At 53.8% G+C, this 19,112-nt stretch overlaps 2 protein-coding genes across 5 annotated transcripts; both read right to left on the reverse strand.

Annotated features, from left to right (window-relative positions):
• Positions 1-1,930: 1,930 nt before the first annotated feature.
• TEX52 (testis expressed 52) lies at positions 1,931-5,727 on the reverse strand. 2 transcript variants are annotated; one of them, XM_043441196.1, is made up of 3 exons: positions 5,245-5,727; positions 3,458-4,008; positions 1,931-2,403 (listed from the first exon to the last, which is right to left on the reverse strand). In XM_043441196.1, the coding sequence occupies exons 1-3, from the start codon at positions 5,314-5,316 to the stop codon at positions 2,118-2,120; spliced, it is 909 nt and encodes a 302-aa protein (XP_043297131.1). In that variant the 5' UTR covers positions 5,317-5,727; the 3' UTR covers positions 1,931-2,117. The 2 variants fall into 2 exon arrangements, with proteins under 2 accessions (XP_043297131.1, XP_043297132.1); XM_043441197.1 differs by having other exon boundaries at positions 2,290-2,403; positions 3,417-4,008.
• Positions 5,728-5,938: 211 nt separating this feature from the next.
• Positions 5,939-19,082, reverse strand: FOXM1 (forkhead box M1). 3 transcript variants are annotated; one of them, XM_043440955.1, is made up of 10 exons: positions 18,939-19,082; positions 18,612-18,696; positions 16,690-17,238; positions 15,921-16,072; positions 14,093-14,293; positions 12,388-12,516; positions 11,573-11,617; positions 10,962-11,031; positions 10,639-10,814; positions 5,939-7,920 (listed from the first exon to the last, which is right to left on the reverse strand). In XM_043440955.1, exons 3-10 carry the CDS (start codon positions 17,192-17,194, stop codon positions 6,907-6,909), a joined length of 2,292 nt encoding a protein of 763 aa, XP_043296890.1. In that variant the 5' UTR covers positions 17,195-17,238; positions 18,612-18,696; positions 18,939-19,082; the 3' UTR covers positions 5,939-6,906. The 3 variants fall into 3 exon arrangements, with proteins under 3 accessions (XP_043296890.1, XP_043296891.1, XP_043296889.1); XM_043440956.1 differs by lacking the exon at positions 18,612-18,696 and having other exon boundaries at positions 10,962-11,028; positions 18,939-19,066; XM_043440954.1 differs by lacking the exon at positions 18,612-18,696 and having other exon boundaries at positions 18,939-19,066.
• Positions 19,083-19,112: the final 30 nt, after the last annotated feature.

Genomic DNA, 19,112 nt, shown 5'->3' on the forward strand with positions numbered 1-19,112 from the left:
CTCTCTAGTTGTGGCGAGTGGGGGTTACTCCCTAGTTGCAGTGTGCTGGCTTCTCATTATGGTGGCTTCTCTTATTGCAGAGCACAGGCTCTAGGGCCCATTGGCATCAGTTTGTGGCACGTGGGCTTCAGTAGTTGCAGTTCCCGGGCTCTGGAGCACAGGCTTAATGATGGTGGCACACGAGCTTGGTTGCTCCGAGGCATGTGGGATCTTCCGGGACCAGGGATCAAACCTGTGTCTCCTGCCTTGACAGGCAGATTCTTAACCACTGAGTCACCAAGGAAGCCCTATTCCACTTATTTTTGCCCTAGTGGTTCCCACCGTGTGGAGGAGGAAGCTGAGAGCCTGGGGGGAACAAGGACTCTCTCAGAGGGTGCTCGTCTGGTGAGCGGCTAGACCAGGGCTCGAACCCTGGTGATATTTGATTCCCAGGTGCCTCCTGATTCCCACAGGCTTGAGACAAGTGGGCAAAGAGGGCAGGGGGCAGAGAAGCCAAGAGAAACCAGCTGGGGAAGGTCACTGACGTGGGGGTGTAACGTGGGCGAGGGGAGGGGAGGTGGGCCCCTGGTGCAGCTTCTCTCTCGCCAGCCCCTCCTGCCCACTCCCCACCCAGCCGGGCAGCACCCTTCTGACCCATGCACTTTGCCTGCCTCCCTCACCTCCAGTGCGAAACCTGAGGCCCTGGGGTGAGCACGGGCCCCAAGGTGTGGCTCTGGGGGAACTGCTCCCACTTTTACCTTAAACCCCCACTTTGTTCCTGTCCTTCCACTGAGGCCTGGTCAGCCTTCCTCAGACCCAACTCTCCCCACTCCAGCACAGCCTTGGCCCCACCTCTGCTCCCCCAAACCCTGTGTGGGACCCATAACCCAGCAGGGTGCCTTCCGGGCTCTGTCCGGACTTCACATGGTCCAGGGAGGGCTGGAACAGAGGTTGTTCTTGCCTAAGAAGCTTCCTGGGTCTTGCCCAATCCCAGTCTTGCTCCACATGGGTTGTGACAGGGGAGGTTACTCATCGTCCACATCCTCTCCCCCCACCACACACACATACACACACATACAGAGACACACAAGCACACATGGATACACACAGAGACACACACAACACACAAACACACACAGATATACATACAGAGACATAGACACACGCAGGTGTACACACAGAGACACAGACACACAGAGACACACACACACATACACAGACACACACAGACCGACACACACACACACAGAGGTATACATACAGAGACACAGACACACACATACACATACACACACAAGCACAGACACACACACACAAACACACAGAGATATACACACAGAGACACACACACAGAGATATACACACAGAGACACACACACGCACAGACACATAGATATAGACACAGAGACACAGACACACAGACACATAGACACACACATACACAGACATGAACAGACACAAACAGACACACATAGACACACATACACACAGACACAGACACAGACACACACACACACACACACAGACATACACACAGACACACACACACAGACCACAGACACACAGACACACAGACACAGACACACAGACACACACACACAGGCACACACAGACACACACACACAGACACACAGACACACACAGACACATAGACACAGTCACACACAGAAACACAGATACACAGATACACACAGACATACACAGACACACAGATACACACACAGACATACACACACAGACACACACACAGACACAGACACACACACACACAGGCACACACAGACCACAGACACACACACACACAGGCACACACAGACCACAGACACACACACACACACACATACACACACAGAGGCACACACTGCTTCTCCCCAGGAACTGGATTCTCCTCTGCTCTCCCCAGTCCTCCCACCTGCCTTGAGCGGTCGCTCCAAGGAAGACAGAACAAACGAGAATTTCAGGAGAGTCTCCAGAAGCCAGGGTACAGATGAAGCCGGGGAGGGTGGTGGAGAGGCTTTGTCTGCAGAAGCCTGAGTCCTTTGGCACCCGAGACTTCCTGCTGAAGGTGCGTGGGTTGAGAACACCACAGCTGGGGGCTCCGTGTGCCCACCATGGTGCCCACACGCCTGGAGCCGCTCCTACAGGTGTCCAGGTCTCCTTCTCACTGAGGTCCTGCCAGAACAGGCCCTGGGGTGATAGTGGAGGGGCAAGACCACCCGGCTCTCCAGCAGGGTTTGGTAGTTCCTCACCAGGTCCTGGCTCAGAGGCGCGCTGGGCAGCAAGGCCAGCCTGGCCGCCCGCTCCCGGTAGTGAGGCAGCGGGTTTGGGCAGGGCCAGCTCCTGGCCAGATCGTTGGGAAGTGGGTTGGGCATGAGCTGGAGGTCCCCGGGCTCATACTTTCCACCAGCTGAGAAGTGCCGGTACCTATTGGGGGAAAGGTGCAGAGAGGACAGAGGTCAAAAGGGAGACTCAGGGGACAGGGTTGGGGAGGTGATGCTGTCAGCCATCAGTCCATGAGGACCCCTTCCAGCTCTCTGCCCACCTGGACGCGGACCTGCACCCTATGTGATGTTAGGCTGGTGACATCACGCTATGTGGTTGGTCAGCCTTCCACCCTGTGGTCTGTGAGGGACTCATTCAGATTCTAGCTATCCTTTAAGCCCTCCCACCTCCTCTACCAGTGTCGTACTCCTTGTCCTCAAGGTGAACACCACAATTAGAGAAGACCTTCCCGCTCTGACCCGCCACCCTCTGGCCCTGGTCTGCAGACCTGCAGTGTTCAGTTCTGCCTTGGGAAGTCCAGTTTTCACACAACAGAGTAAAATACAGGGCTTGAATACAGAGTTGAATACAGGGCTTCCCTGGTGGCTCAGTGGTAAAGAACCCGCCTGCTAATGCAGGAGGCATAACATTTGCAGTTTGATCCCTGGGTCAGGAAGATTCCTTGGAGAAGGGCATGGCAACCCACTCCAGTATTCTTGCCTGGAGAATCCCACAGAGAGAGGAGCCTGGCGGACTACGGTCCATGGGGTCACAAAGAGTTGGACACGACAGAACAACTAATCCTTTCACTCTGCCTCTGGCTCTATTGATGATTGACGTCCTCGCGACATCCACTGTCTGTCTCACGCTTCGGGTACTTGGAGGGTGTGGGCTGGCATTGAGAGCCGTCTTTGCACACGTGTGCAGCGGTACCTGCCTTTTGGAAGCTCCTGGAGGGCAGGGACTGAATGACATGTCTCTGTATCCCCAGGGCCTGGCAGGTGTAAAGCACACAGCTGGATCCCCTAAACTTCCCTTAAGTCATCAACCCCTCCCGTGCTGTGGTTCCCTGGCCTCTGCCCCCTCCAGCTATGTTCAGACAGAGTGTGGTTTTCAGGACACGGGAGGAGGGAAGGGAAGGCATCAGAAAGAGGAATGGGAGAGGGAGGGGTCACCTGGACACAGGCGGGCTCCCTGACGAGGGAGCTCCTCTTACTTCTTGGATGCCTTGGGGGGAAGGATGTTGCCATGGGTGTCGAGAGGGGGTGCCCTCACTTCACTCCTCAGCTTGAGTTTCTCCACCTCTTGGAGTTCCTTCACCGTCCTGAAGATCACCTGTTTCTTCCTGTTCACGTCCAGGAAGATCGGAGTACAGGAGATGAAGGTCAGGAAGCTGTTCTGACCCAGCCAGGAGGGAGGGGGCACGGGGGGCTCTGCTGGGGGCTGGCGGTGGGCCCTGGAGTCTGTCAGCCAGCGCCAGACGTTGCTGTCGTAGGGCTTGTCGGGCCTGGAGGGGAAGGTCGCCGGCAGACGCCCGATGTCCAGCCAGGTGTGGAAGCCCCAGGTGTGCTGGGCTGTGTCCTTCCAGGGGCAGGCCAGTCGTTGACGAACCTTGGCCTTCATCTCCGTGTAGGGTGGCGGCTTCAGGGCCAGCTGGTGGTAGGCTTGCTGGGTGAAGCCGGGCAGCTCCTTGGGCTCCCTGGGGAGGAGGAACTCGCGTTGGGCCCACGTGCACGGGGTCGGGAGGGTCTCATGGGTGTGGACCATCTGGGGAGAGACAAGGGAGTCTGGGGTGCTCTGCCTCTCCTCCCCAGAGAAGACCAGCTGCCAGCCCCCTCTGGACTCGGGTTCCCATCAGGACCTGGTGGCCTGGTCAGGGAGTGTTTCTGCCCTGCCCTCGAAGTGTGTGGCCACTCTGTGTGATTCACACGCAACTTCATCAGTCTTTCTCTTTCCATCTATCGGGTTTTGGCTTTGATTCCAGCCTCTTTCCTCAACCGACATGTTCCCACTCCTCACTCGGGCTTCACCCCTCCTCCCATACTGGGTCCCCATTCCTGCCTGGGGTCTAGGGCTTCTCGTCAGAAAATGCTGCTTCCAAGCAGAGTGTGGAAGGGAAATGGTTCTCCAGGGGATGGGCCAGGGCTTTTCTGTCCCAGCTCCTCCCCTCCCCAGCTTCTCTATGACTTCTGCGTTCCCCTCACTCCTCACTGAGATACAAGCAAGTGCAGGAAGCATCAGATGGGGTTCCTCCCCTTTCTCCTCCTTGCCCCCATGAAATAAACTAGCAAAGATGTACTTGACATGTTGCTAAACCCTTATCCACATCTCATGAAACCCTCACAGGCTTCCCTCGTGGCTTAGATGGTAAAGAATCTGCCTGCAATACAGGAGACCCAGGTTCAATCGCTGTGTTGGGAAGATCCCCCGGAGAAGGAAACTGGCAACCCACTCCAGTATTCTTGCCTGGCGAATTCCATGGACAGAGGAGCCTGGCGGGCTACAGTACATGGGGCCGAAGAGAGTTGGACACGATTGAGCTGCTTTCTTTCATGTAACCCTCACAGCCTTCGAGTAAGTGCTATTGTTCCATCTTAAAGATGCTAAAAGCAAGGCACAGGAGGGTGAAGAGCTCGCCTGCCGCGCTGAGCAAGGATGGTGGAGTCAGGCCCCAGGCTGTGCTGCTTGGGACCCCCAATGTTTCCCCAAAATGCCTCTCCTTCCCTCTGACCCCAAGAACTTTTCTATTTCCAAAAACTTAACCATTTCTTGGGCCCAGTCCACTGAGTCAAGTCCACACCAGCACCCTGGGGGGAGGGTCTGAGAGGTCATGATCAGACATCCCCTCTCTCCTCTGAGCCCCGTGTTCACAGGGTCACAGGATGACGGTTCATGTGCCAGGAGCTCTGCTGCCCAGGGGAGAGCAAGGCCCATCCCCGGGTGCGGACAGCCCCTCACCCAGCAGGATGAAGGCTGCTGCAGATATGTGTCCCTGCCTCCTACCTTCAGGAAAGTTTCTCTCATTTGGGATGGGTCATCCCGCCCTCTGGGTGGTCTTTGCAGATGGCTGGCCATTTTTCTGGGCTCCCCAGCAGCATGGGCAGCTTTGTAGGGAAGACTTTCTTGGCAGCATTGTTTGCTGCTGGGGTTGCTATGGCGATGCTTCCTGGGTGGCAACGCAGGGAGGAGGCCCTTACCTCTCCCTGGGAGGGCTCACCAGTCCTTTGGTACCTGGCTGCCTTTCAGGTGAGGGATAGAACTGGTAACAGGAGCTGCTTCAGGGGAGGGACTTCTTGCTAGGAAGGCAGGGGGAGAAAGGCAAGGGTCACTGGCTCCCAGGCCCCTCAACAGCCCATCCTTCCCTAATGTTGGGGGTGGGGGGTTGCTGGGTAGGCCTTTCTCTTAGGGAACTCTCTCTGAAAGGCCCAAATTCCTCCAGCAGGTTCAGAGATCCCAAAAACAGGCTGGCTATGAAGGAGAAGCACGGGAGAACTGCAGCTGACTGCTGAGTTAGAGGAGGTACCAGGGTGGGGGTGGGGGGTGGGCGGAGCGCGGTGACCAGGCTGAAGCCCTCTGCACTCTCCTTCCAGGGCTCCATGTCACCTTCAAGCCTTGCATCTTCCCCATCACCAGGTTTGCTGTCACCCACTTTCCTTCCCAGCCCCTCCTCACGCCACAGGGACCAGACACCAGCACGCACAGACCAGCATGTGCCCTTGGGCTTTATTGGGTAGGTAGTTACAGTAGTGTTCTGGAGCTGGGGCCTGTGTATGCGGTCAGCAGGGACCCAGGGCCACTCTCTATGAAGCGGTGGTGCCAGTTAAGGTGGGCAGGCAGGCCAGGTACGGTGGGCAGGCAGGCTGGCCTCCACCTCCTGTCGGGTCTCTCTGGCATGATTAGGCTCCTTATCAGAGAAAAGTCCCTTGGGCACGTGGGGGCAGCCACTCTGGTTCAGGTACCTCCCACCCCCACCTCAACTCTTGACCCATAATAAGAGCCCCCTTTACCAGGATTTCTTCGTGCAGGAAAGCTGACTTGGAAATGGGGGCTAGTGGGAGGGAAGGGCAGTGAGAGGCACCCTGGCAGGCAGACCTGCTCCTCTGGGCACCTGCCGCGAGGAACTCTTGAGGGAGGGGCCCTGAAGCAACCGTGCATTGTAGCCCTCCCGCCTCCAGGAGCCAAAAGCAAGGCACAGAAGCAAACTGGAACCCCCCACCCCATCATCCTACCCCTCTTCTGGCAGTCTCTGGATAATGATCTAAGAAGATAGGCTTATGTTTATAATTAGAGGATAATTTGGAGCGTATACACTATTTACAAGGGCCACCTTGCATTGAGCAGGGAAGGTGGGGGGGTGTTGTTGGGCACAGATGCCAACAGTCTAGGGGCCCCTCCTCCCTTCTCACCCTTGTTTCTGCTGTTCCCACTCTCAGTGCCTGATAGGGAGTTGGGGGCACAGATACCAGCTCCCAGGACCTTGCTGCTTGCAGAAGGCCCAGGGGTGGCTCAGACAGGGCGCCTGCTGTAGCATCACCAGTCCGGGGAGTGGGGCGCTGGGCGAGCGGACAGCGCCCGCCTACTGTCCTCGCAGAGGACTTGGAAGGCCGGCCCCCGAGCGCCTGGAGGGCAAGCAGATGGCTTGAGGGACAGGCAGGAGTCCTGCCTCTACCGCAGGTCAGGAACGCACTGAGTCCAGCTGACGCTGCCAGGGCCCAGCAGGTCCTCCTCCAGACCGGGGAAGCTGATGTCCAGCAGGATTTTGCTGAGGCTGTCGTTCATCGTGTCCAGAATCAGGCCCTCGGTCAGAGAGCGGTTGGCCGAGAGGCTGGCCACCTGTGGCTCGGGGGAACCCGGCTTGGGGACCTCCATGTCAGAGGGTGGGCAGCTGCTGAAGGGGTCAGTGGCGAGGTCAAAGGGTTCGGAATTGAGGAGCTCTCGGGGGGAGTCAAAAAGGGGGACGCTTTTCAGCGGAGTGGCACTGAGATCCGCGAGCTCCAGGGAGTCCGGCAGGGGGCCAAAGGCACCCTGGGGGATTCGTACGGGGCTGAAGTCGAGCCCCCCCACTTTGGCCGGGGGTGTGAGCCTCCAGGACTCAGGGGTCATGGGGAGGGCAGATTTGCTGGGGGTGGAGGAGGTGGGCAGCATCTCCTTAACGGGTGTCTTAAAGGGGCCTCCGTCCTCTGGGGGAGAGCCGAGCTGGCAGGTAGGCTGCGGCGGCCCTGCCAGGGCTGGCTGGGGAGCCCCTGGGCCCTCAGAGAGGAGCAGCTCGGGCTCGTCCAGGCGGGGCGGCATGAGGTGCTGTTTCCTCCGAGACCGGCTCATCTCCCGCCCCTCCCTGCGTTTGATCACCAGCAGGTCGGAGACACGGCGGGTGGGGGACCTGGACCCAGTGCCGGAGGACTTCTTGGGCCTGGGGGTTGGGGAGCAGGACGAGTCCTCCCAGGAGTGGGATGACTCCTCCTTGACCGATGGGCAGGGTGAAGGCCACTCTTCCAGGGGTGGGCTCTCGACCTTGATGGGCCTCCCCAGATGTGGCGTCTCCTCCCCGGGCTGGACATCTTCCTCCTTGATGGAAGGGACAGGAAGCAGAGGCGACAGTCCTTCTGCGAGGAGCAGCTTCTCTTCTGTCACTGGTCCTGCTGTAGGCAGAGGGGCCACCCCCTCGTCCGCTAGCAGCACCTGGAAGGGAAGCAGGACACGCTGAAAGGGAGCCCCGCAGAGTCCATTAGGCACCGGGGGTACACAAACTTATCACTGAGATGAATGTCGTGCTGGTTTGGTGCTGATCCTCTTGTCTTCAAAGTCTTGAAGGCTATTAAATATGAGACTGTGTGATGAAGGTGGTAGTTCAATTCTAGGGGTAAAAGAGCATTTTCTATGGGTGCTGGATGCACCCATCCAAGAGAAAATAAAAGTGGATGTCTGTTTCATATAAGGCCTTAAACAGGAAAACTAAAACCATTCAAATCCTGAAAGGCAATCTAGGAGAGTATGTCTACAATCTGAGGGTGAGCAGCAGGGCTAAACCAAGACTGGAACCCCAGAAGCTGTAAAAGAGAAGAGAGACATATTTGACTATATAAAAATAAAAATCTTACTGTGGCAAGAGAGATCATAAAGTTAAGAAGCAAATAAGAGGAGTAAAAAATATCTGAAAAGACAAGTTACGAACTTATTAACAAAACCCTGTAAGAAGGCAGGCCATGACTGTAAATAAGCATCTCATAGTGAACGATTCCAAGTGACCAAACATGGTGAGCAGCTGCTGACGTACCCGTAAGCAGAAGAAGATGAAATGAAACAAGCAAGTATCCTTCACACACTGGACAGGGGCAAGTATTGAAAAGAGTGATGATACCAATTGCCGGCAAACATAGGTCTTGTTGGTATGCATGTGAATTATCACAGATTTTTCTTAAAATCAATCTTGCAGTATTTAATAAACTTTAAAACACTTGCCCCCTCAGCAATCTCATGTCTTGTTCTCTACCCACAGAAATAAAAGCACCAGCAAGAAAGATACTTGCAAAGGTATTTATTACAATGGTAGTCATAGGGCAAAAAAAGCCAGAAAAAATGTGCCCATGAAAGCGGAATGGTTATGGCAAAGCCACACCATGGACTACTATGTGCCATTAAAAAATAGTGAATAAGGAGCTTCCCTGGTGATCTAGTGGTTAAGAATCCACCTTCCAATGCAGGGGACTCGGGTTCGATCCCTGGTTGGGGAGCCAAAATCCCACATCCCTTGAGGCCAAAAAACCAAAACATAAAATAGAAGCAATATTGTAACATTCAATAAAGGACTTTAAAAAAAATGGTCCACATCCAAAAAAAAAAAATCTTAAAAAAAAAAAAAGTGAATTAGAACAATGCCAAGTGATTGGAAGAATTCCCATGGGGCAGAAAGTGTGTGTAATACGATTCCACTGTCAAGGCTCTGTGTGGTGTGTGTGTATGTGTAACACGGCTATGGTGATCCGTGTACACAGAGCATACTAAGAGCATGAACGAATCACGTGAGAAGGCACGCTAAAACGTCAACATAGATTATCACGGGGAGCAGCAGGGACATGGGGAAGGTGAGGAGAGGCAAAATGAAGGAGAAAAAAAACTGCAAGACTGCACTGTAACAAAAACACTATCCATGCTACAATCACATGAATGCATTTAAGGAAAACTATCTATGCCAGTATGTACACTTTTATGTGTATTAAAGTGATATTTTTTAATTAAAAAACAAAAGTAAACCCAAGTCTCTCTATCTGAAGTTGCAGCTACTTCCATCTCTGAGAAAGGGGCAGAGGGGCCCTTCCTTAATCTGTTACAGGCCAGGTCCTGCTTACAGATTCTTTTCTATACCATGGTGGGGTTGTAACTTGCCCTCCCCAGCCTTCCAGCTCCACCACTGAGGCTCAGCCAGGAGCAGCTCTCCCCAGGGGACTTTCAGCAACACCAGAAGATGTCCTAACTGTCACACCAGGCGGTGCTCCTGACATCCAGCAAAGAGACCATGGATGCGGTTGCTAAGCATCCTTCAGGGCACAGGGTGGCACCCCGCCCCCACAAAGCACTGTGTGTGCTCGGCTGCCTTGACTCTTTACCACCCCATGGACTATAGCCCACCAGGCTCCTCTATCCATGGGATTTTCCAGGCAAGAACACTGAAGTGGGTTGCCATTTCCTTCTCCAGGGGATCTTCCCACCCAGGGATCGAGCTCGAGGGTCTTATGTCTCCTGCATTGGCAGGCTGGAACTTTACCACTAGCGCCACCTGGGAAGCCCTGAATGTCCGCTGTTTGGAGGTGGAGAAACCCAGGGCGAGACTGTCTAGCCACTCTGCGGTTGTGACTGGATGCGCCCCATGGTGTGTCCTTTAGAAGGCCCTCTCCACAGTCTGCTGCCCTAACCTACTTCTTAAGCCTGCTTCCCTAGTGAACTCTTCCTGAACTGTCCCAGCCCATCTGCTATAACAATCACCCTCATCTCAATTCTCACAAACTCATCAGGCACATGTGGGCCTTCCAACAACCACTACATTGTAAAATTCCTTTTTATTGGAAATTTTTTTTTAAAGAATAGTTTATTAGGAGTTTGTTTGTTTTTTTTTTTTTAGGCTATGCTGAGTGTCATGCAGGATCTTAGTTTTTTTTTTTGGATCTTAGTTTTTTGACCAGGGATCAAATCCATGCCCTCTGCACTGGGAGTGTGGAGTCTTAACCCCTGGACCACCAGGGAAGTCCCTAACAAGTTCCTTTCTGGCTCTTATAACACTATTGCGTTTTCCTGTGTATCGATGCCTGGTCTACACACTAAATTTACGAGCTTCTCAAGGGACACGAAGCAGAGTCCGTCACGGACTGGGGTCTCTCCTCGGAGAAGACCTGAGGCACTGACCTTGGGGGCGATGCGGACTCGCTTGCTGTGGCGGGCAAGCTCTGAGCTCATGAGCGAGGCCGCCAGGGGCAAGGGCACCTTGACCGAGGGCTGCAGCACCAGCGACGGGTTCGCGGGGAACTGGATGGGCACCAGGTACGAGCTGACCCGCGGCAGTAGAGGCTTCATCTTCCGCCCTGGGGGGAACAGGATGGGTCAGGAGCAGGGGCCAGGGCCGGGTCCTCTCCCAGCCCTGGGTTCTTTGTTCTCCTTCCCTGGGCTCCAACCCCCGCATCCGCCCTGCTACGTGTATGCCCCAGGAGTATGCCTCCCCCTGTACTAACGTGCACCCAGGGGGAGTTCGGTTTTGATGGCCACGTTCCGGCGGAGATCAGGGTTTGGCCGTTTCTGCTGCTGTTTGGGACAGAGAGGGAGAGAGACAGACCTGGGTCAGGAGGGCAGGGGGACGGGGTAGGGGATCCCACCAGCTGCTCCAGGACCGGGCACGGAGCAGACCGACCGCCTGGTCCCAGGAAGGTGGCAGCAGAGGCACAGGGCGGCGGACGATCCTCCCACCTCATCCGGGTGTCCTCACCCCCAGGGTGCAAAGCGTGGAGCTCTAGGAGGGCAAAGAAAAGCCAGGTGGAGAAGAGAGAGCAACGGCCGCCCGCCGGGCCTGTGCCGTGCACCTCATCAGCATCTTGCGGTGAGCCTGTGGCGGGTCCCCCTGCCACATGCTGCTCTGCTCGGGCCACCTTGATGAGTCCACGGGAGTGGGAAGCGGTGGCGGTTACCAGTGTCCTGATGCCCAGAAGCAGGGCTCTGCGTTCAGGGCTGGCAGGCGCACGGCCACAGGCTCCCGTCTCCGGCTAACACCTTGCCCCCGTCACCGAAGCCATGCTGAGCGTGGAGGGGAAACAAGGCCAAGCCCCGAGCGGGAGGGAAAGAACCTTACTGATTCCGAGTGCTCGGGCGAGTGTGCAGACCCTGGGTCCAGTGGCTGGTGGTGGATGGGCATCGTGGGAGAGAAATGAGACCAAGTTACCACCAGTGCAGTCAAGCTGACCAGATGGATATACCTATTCCGGATGGACGCCCAGGGCCACCCTCAACTATGGGCTCTCCCGGGAGAGTGGAGGCAGCTAGCGGCAGCCTTGTGGGCACTCTGAAGCCCTAAAGTGATCGCTTCTGACGAGAGATTCTGTAGGCTCCATTTCTACTCTCCACTGTAAAGATCGGATTTTTAAAAACCCATATTTCCCAGACTTTCTAAGAATCACATGAGATTCTTGCTAAAAATATACTCCTGGGCCCATCCCAGGCCTACTGAATCAGAAGCCCCAAGAGGGGCTTGGGAGGCTGTATTTTAAGAAGTATCCTGGGCAGTTCTTATCACAGGGCAGTAGGGGCCACCCTGCCCCGGGAGGTTCCCTTCCTGGAACAGAAAGTCCTCTCTGGGGCCTGGTCTAGCAGAGAAGGTGCTGTTCCTTATGGGCTGGTTGGCCCTTAACTCTGCCCTTAGCAGACAATCTCATCCCAAGGAGGACTTGCTTCTTTCTTATTTTTTGGTGGAGAGGAAAGTTTGCTTTATTTAGGATGCCAGCAACTGGGGGTGGGATGGGGCGGTGGGGGGGGGGGTGGTGGAAGGATGGATTCCTATCCAAAGGTTGGCTGCCTGCCCCCCCTTCCCCACCAAGGACTTGTTTTGTTTTGAGATGGACATCATGACCTCCAGCACTGGCTCTATTTGGACAAAACCGGTACGCTTACCTTAAACACCTGGTCCAGTGTCAGGTAGCGATTGGCACTGGGGTGAATGGTCCAGAAGGAGACCTTGCCGTTGGCAGACGTCTCGCGGACGAACATGTCATGTAGAGAGAGGTTGTGGCGGATGGAGTTCTAAAAACAGAGGATGCCGCTCGTCAGCTACTCTGGTTTTGGAAGCGCCACCTCCAATGGCCCCGAGGAGGTGGGCCCCTGGCTTCGTGTCTCATAACCTTGCCTGCTGGCCACTCCTGGGACTGTCTGCACGCCAGCCCAGGCAACCTGAGCCACCAAGCCAGCTGTTCAGTGGGGACAGAGACCCGGGCTGTTCCTGAGGTGGTGATAAAGCAGGGACCTGGACAACTGCTGGGGGCTGGGAAAGAGGAGTGAGGCTGCGGCAGTAACCGGGAGCCAGAGAGGTGGGGGGAGAAGTTACGACGCGGGGGCGCCAGCAGTTAGGACGCGGTGCTCTCACTGCCGGGGCCCGGGTTCAAACCCTGGTCAGGGGACTGAGGTCCTGCAAGTCATAAGGTGCAACAAAAAAATAAAAAAGAAATCAGGAAGCTGGGGAATTTAGTTGAGGTGAGAGTGTGAGGCTAAAGAGTTCTGCTGTGACCTAGATGTCCGCTGATAGATGAATGGATAAAGAAGTTACAGTACATATATACAGCAGAATATTAGTCAGCCATGAAAAGGAACACATCTGAGTCATTTGCAGAGACGTGGATGAACCTAGAGCCTATTACAGAGTGAAGTAAGTCAGAAAGAGAAAAACAAATATCGTATATTAACGTATATATACGGACTCTAGAAAAATGGTACAGATGAACCTAGTTGCAGGGCAGGAATAGAGACACAGACGTAGAGAACAGACTAGTGGACATGGTGGGGAAGGGGAGGGTGGGATGAGTTGGGAGGGTAGCACTGACATACATATACCACCATGTGTGAAACAGATAGCTGGAGGAAGCTGCTCAACAGCAGAGGGCGCTCAGCTGGGTGCTCTGCGATGACCGAGAGGGGTGGGCTGGGGTAGGGGTGGGCTGGGGTAGGGGTGGGAGGGGATATATGTATATAGCTGATTCATGTTGTTGAACAAGAGATACCAACACAATATTGTAAAGCAGTTACGCACCAATTAAAAATAAGTAAATAAATAAAAACTATAAAAAGACTCCTGCTGTGGGGAAAACAATCCAAAAGCCCCTTGGCTTGGGACAGAGCATCCGTAGGGCACCTGAGCTGTGGCTATGAGACCTGCATGAGCTATGGCTCCAGGGCATCTGTTTTCCCATGACCATGAGGCAGAGAACATCCCCACCTACTGGAGAAGAGAAGAGACTTTACAGGAGGTGAATCTTGGATCGTGAGGCCCACAGATGATTGGTTTTATCATTAATATCTTTTCACAAAGCTATCAAGACACTCTAGCCGCTGTTCAGTGTAGCTCAGAAGTGGGCTCTGAGCATCACTGAAGAGTGTGCATTACCCGGGGAGTGACAGATGAAGTGGCTGCAGGGCTCTTACTGATGGTTTTGCCTGGATTCAGCAGAGTCAAGTCTCAGTCCAAAAGATACGACTATTACTTATGGTTCTAGCATCGTTGGCACTTAACTCCTCCCCCCGCACCAGACACAGACTACCACTCTTTTGTGTAGACAAAATGACCGGCCTGAGCGACCTAGACTGTGATTGTTGCGGGACATGGTACCTTCCAGCCTGGCTTGGCGATGTGCTTGAAATAAGGGAAGTGGTCCTCGATCCAAGTGTAGATGTCTTTCAGGGTCATGCGCTTCCTCTCTGTGCTATTGATGGCGAATTGTATCATGGCCATGTAGGAGTATGGGGGTCGCTCAGACACGGAGTCTGGCCAGGGTGCTGACGCGCCAGGGGGCCTCTCCACCTGTGGGCTCTGAGAAGCCAAAGGGAAAGAAAAATAGGCCATGAAAGGAGGGGTCACAAGGCCTCCCCTGCCCCACCCCCACCCCAAGAACACCCTCTAGAGAAAGCTTTTTTCCCATAGACCCGAATAGAAACAAGCCCATCTGAGACCACTATTCGATAGACGAGAACTTTAAGATCAGGAAGGATTTTGGAGACAATCTCATCCAGTCTCTGAACACAGGACCACTTCTCTGTCATTGGTCATTTTGTTGAGAATATTGCCCGGTAATAAAGAGAAGTCCATCCAGTCTTTGCTGGTTGAAACCTCTCAGGAAAGTCTGGGCTATATTATGTCCTTAAAGCACCAATTGTATGTTAAAACTATACCCGTTTTTCAGACCTCAGGGTTGAGGGGCCTAGGTTTTAGTCTGATTCCTGCTCCTGATGTGATGAGAATAAACCCATCTCTTTTCAGTGTTTGTAGGACAGAAATATTCCCAAAAGTGTGGGCAGACAACGGTCAACAATGCACACATCTGGATAAGTCTGACGCAAAGATCTGATCATCCATATTTAAAAAGATTGAGCTATAACTTCAGGGAATTCCCTAGTGGTCTAGTGGTTAGGACTCTGCTTTTACTACAAGGAGTGTGGGTTCACTCTCTGGTCGGGGAACCAAGATCCTATAAGTTGCGAGGTGCAGCCACAACAAAACCTGAAAAACAGACTCCCTGCTTTGGGAATTCCCTAGAGGTCCAGTGGTTAGGGCTTGGCAATTTCATTGTGTGGCCTGGGTTCAATCCCTGGTCGGGGAACTGTTAAAAGATCCCACAAGCCACGAGGCACGACCCCCTTTCCCCTCAAAAAAACTGAGCCATATCTTTATAAAGTACCCAAGTTTTAAGTGAACAGCTCCATTTTTACTTATGAACACATCCATGTAAATTTTCCCCTTTAAAAATTAGTGATGGGGGAAAAAAAAAAAATTAGTGATGGGACTTCCCTGGCAGTCTAGTGGTCAAGACCCCGCGTTTCCAAGGCAGGAGGCAAGAGTTTGATCCCTGGTGGGAGAACTAAAACCTCCACATGCTGCCGACAAGGCCAAAAAAAACCCAAACCTGTTGAATGAGGAATTAAGGGTATATATGAAGAGCAACCATGAAAAATAAACCCAGGCCACACAAATGGGTCAAATCAATTTTGGTTGGAGAGGTATTTAAAATTCACAACTCATTTTATTTGCTGTTAATTTGTCTTCTAATAAAGTGACCTTGTTAAAAATGCTGTACGCCTTTTCCACTGTCAGAATGCCTCTTTAAAGTTCAAGTGGCTTTCTGAACTCAGGCCTCTTCATTAGTCCCTGAATACTAAGTACCTGCTAAGGATAGAGCATTAAACCCAGGGCTGACAGGGTACAGGGTGAGCCAGAGGAACCTGTCCTCAAAGAAATTTCCCAGATGCTGGGGCGGGGGGAGGGGGGAAGATCGCAGGCAGAAAGGGAGCTCCAAATTATGCAGAATCACACTAAATAAAGTGCTAACATGAAAACCTGGCAATTCTGCTCCATAGCCTGCCGGACCTACTTCCCTTCTTAGAAATTCCCTACACTGGCTCTGACTGCCCTGCTGGGGGACAGGACAGGACTGTTCGTTCACCTTGGCCTGACTCTGCTCCACGTGACGATTCTCCTTTTCGTCCACCTCTTGCTTGATGCTGCAGGCGCCCAGCCCGTCAGAAGTCATCTTTCCAAGCCACTGGATGTTGGTCAAGCTGTTGTCCAGGGGGCAGCTGGCTGCCTCACCGCCAGCTACAGGGGAGACAACCCAAGATGCCACTTAGCTGCCTGATCCCCTGCCTGGCAGATCCACCGAGACTGGCAGTTAGGTATCACCTCTCCAGGTGATGAGCGATCAGGGATCACCTCTCCAGGACCTCTGCCTTAAGCAGAGGAAGCGCGCATGCTGAATCTATGGTGCCCTGTTAGGATTTCGGGAGAAATTCAGGAGCACGGCTCAAGTTGCATTTCAACCTGAGCCACCCTGAGCCTCAGAGACTGGTCAAGGCAACCTTACAAAAAGCATGATCGAACATCTCAACAAAGTAAGTCACTTTTCCTTCTCGTGTTTCTCCTTTATTAAGATGGAGAAAGATTCCTACTTCCTTATGTGGTCACTGCAAAGGAGAAACAGAAACAATAAACAAATCCTTTTCCAATATAAAGAAGGCAACAGATGCTGAATTACATTGCAACCCTGTCAACAGGGCCCAAGGATCTGGGTCAAGGTTTCAGGATGAAGGAAGGCAAGACCTTCCCCCAGTTCAGGCAGACACCTGTGTGCCCTAGGTATCAGCATGGTTGACTACGGTCCTTGCATCAGAGAGCCAAGGCTGGCTCCTCCCCCCTTTGCCTTACGGGTCACATACCACAGTTCTTCCATCTCTGCCCAGGAAGAGCTCCCACTGGTCTTGGAAGATTCTCATCCCCAGCTGCAGACTTTGGTCCCAGGGTCTCGGTGATCACTTCCGTCCTCTTGAGGTCCTTGCTGGTTTGGGCTTGAGGCTGGGGTCCTGGAGGGGGAGTGGGGGCTCCCCCGCAGCTGATGAGGATGAATTTGTTGGGCCCGCTGCTGCCGCTCTCCTTCCCTTTGGCAGTCAGTGCTGTGATGATGCTCTGGATGTTGGCGTTGTTGGGGACGACCACCACTTGGGTGTTGGGCATAGTTGGGTGGTTCAGGATCTTGATCCCAGCTGGAAACTTGCATGCGTTGGGCTCCGCCACCTCCTTGGGGGCCTGCGCTTGAGCAGGCTTTTGTTGGGCAGGGGGCCCCTTCGGTTCCTCATCTGCTGTGTCACCTGGGGCATTTTGAACAGGAAGGGGCAGCCTCCGTCTTTTGAGAATCAATGGCCGACGGGGGCTGGTTTTCATCATGAATCTGTGCTTTCACTCTCCATTGAGCATCACAAGCGTGGACCCTGGAAGGGGCAAGGGGCAGAGGGAGGTCAAAGGTTTGTTAGGCTGAGAAGGAGGTTCTGTTAGGGAGGGGTCTTCCTCATCATGTGACCAGGGGTGTGAACCCACAGGCTCAGGTGAATGCTCCCTGGGCCTCTGCAAAGACAGCGGACTATGTGGAGATGAGTTGTATAGACAAAACTGAAGCAAACAGAAGAAATTCAAAGGGGGAGAGTGGGATAAGGTTGGTTGTAGGTCCACACAGTCAAGGCTCTGGAAGCTTAAGAATGTTTTTGGAATTCCCTGGCGGTTCAGCTGTTAGGACTCTGCGCTTTCACTGCCAAGGGTGTGGGTTCAATCACTGGCTGGGGAACTGAGATCTGCAAGCCCTGAGGCGTGGCCAAAAAGAATGTCCAGCTACAGAGACAAGCGGAGAAGCTACAAAAATGTGGAAATGTCTCTTCTTGCCTAGTCTAAGGTCACTTGCGGTAACTGTCAGGATGAGGACCCGGGACAGCTTGACAGACCTCTGATCCCAGATCCATTCTAGCATAGACCACTTGGTCTGAGCCCACCGAATCAGAGGACAAAGGTGGATTGTACCATTACACTACTGTCACACCACTGAAAAAATCATCTCCCAGTGCACAAGACTTCAGACAGAAGGGAAACTGCTCTACTCAACACCCAGAGTAATGCTGACGGGTGACATCATTTCATGGGCTATTATGCTAGCATCGATCTTAAAAAAAAGTATATACATTTTTTTCTTTCACAATTTGCAAACTGTTTATACAGCGACATTTTAGTACCTGCACATGCTTATTCATATTTCAACTTTCTAAGCATGTTACCGTCTTAACTTCTCTTCCAGGACCAAGACTGTAATCCTTGTCTCCTGACTAGTGCTGTGCATTAAGGAAGAGTTTTATCTTTTAAAAATTGTGTTTTGTTGATTTTGACAGATCCATGGCATACTCTACTACTGTGCGAGTTGTGAAATTCTGCTGAGAGGTACTTTGAGAGACAGAGTAACGGTCTGCCTCTTCTTTAGAATATCTGCAATCTCCCTAAAAATGACTGTCATGCTCGTCTGACATTTGCCATCTGCTTAAGAGGTCCCAGACCCTCTCCACTCTGCCACCTCCCTTTCCTTTATATCTAGGTTTCCTCTACCTTCAAATCTCAGTTTTACTTCCACCTCCTATCTCTTCCGCCTTCCCTTCCTCCCTCCACCCATCAATCAGTAGATGCTCGTATTTCTTCCTCGCCCCCCAAAAGATATTTTCCTGGTCTAAAGCGTCTTAATTTTTCCTTCTACTCTGACCAGCTTACTTGCTACCATTGTCAACACTTTCTAGCTCGGAGACTTCCGGAGCGGCTCCGGGGGACTCACCCCCATCCAGACCAGGGCAAGGCTGCGGGGGTCTCCGGAACCCGGAGGATGGTCCTGAGACAGGGCGGAGTGGAGACTGGGCTACCTAGAAGGGAGAGCACCTGGGCTCAGGGGAGTGTGCGAGCCGCGGCAACCAGCGCAGTAAGCTTAGAGGGACCCCAGCCCCCGGGGAAAGGCTGGGGGGCTCAGTGGGAGAGGTAGCGGGATGGGGGACCGGGAGGCTGGATGCAGCAGCGCGGCGCACCGTCGCCAGTCCCCCCAACCCCCCAGCCGGAGCCAGCCCTCCGCGCCCGCCGGCCCCGGGCCTCCAGCCCGCCGCCCACTCACCTCGCTGCACAGCCGGCTCCGGGCGGCTCGGCGTTGCTCCGACCTGCGGGCCGGGCCGCGACCCTGGCTGCGGGGCGGGGAATCCCGGGATCCCGGCGGGGGAGGGGAGGGGGGGGAGGGTGTCCCGGGCCCGGGCCGGGGGTGGGGTCCCGCTCTGGGGCTTTCAGTTTGTTC

This window comes from Cervus canadensis, chromosome 21 (assembly GCF_019320065.1).
Source record: "Cervus canadensis isolate Bull #8, Minnesota chromosome 21, ASM1932006v1, whole genome shotgun sequence".
Taxonomy (NCBI): domain Eukaryota; kingdom Metazoa; phylum Chordata; class Mammalia; order Artiodactyla; family Cervidae; genus Cervus; species Cervus canadensis.

What these genes read in the sequence shown, in the direction of transcription:
- TEX52 (XM_043441196.1), bottom strand. Translation starts at nt 5,316, where the DNA reads ATGGCCAGCCATCTGCAAAGACCACCCAGAGGGCGGGATGACCCATCC. An exon ending in TGAGAGAAACTTTCCTGAAG is followed by an intron (nt 4,009 to 5,244) that starts GTAGGAGGCAGG and finishes GTCTCTCCCCAG; the next exon opens with ATGGTCCACACCCATGAGAC. An exon ending in CCCCCCAAGGCATCCAAGAA is followed by an intron (nt 2,404 to 3,457) that starts GTAAGAGGAGCT and finishes TTCCCCCAATAG; the next exon opens with GTACCGGCACTTCTCAGCTG.
- FOXM1 (XM_043440955.1), bottom strand. Translation starts at nt 17,194, where the DNA reads ATGATGAAAACCAGCCCCCGTCGGCCATTGATTCTCAAAAGACGGAGG. An exon ending in GCAGAGATGGAAGAACTGTG is followed by an intron (nt 16,073 to 16,689) that starts GTATGTGACCCG and finishes TCTCCCCTGTAG; the next exon opens with CTGGCGGTGAGGCAGCCAGC. An exon ending in TCGCCAAGCCAGGCTGGAAG is followed by an intron (nt 12,517 to 14,092) that starts GTACCATGTCCC and finishes CTCTGTTTTTAG; the next exon opens with AACTCCATCCGCCACAACCT.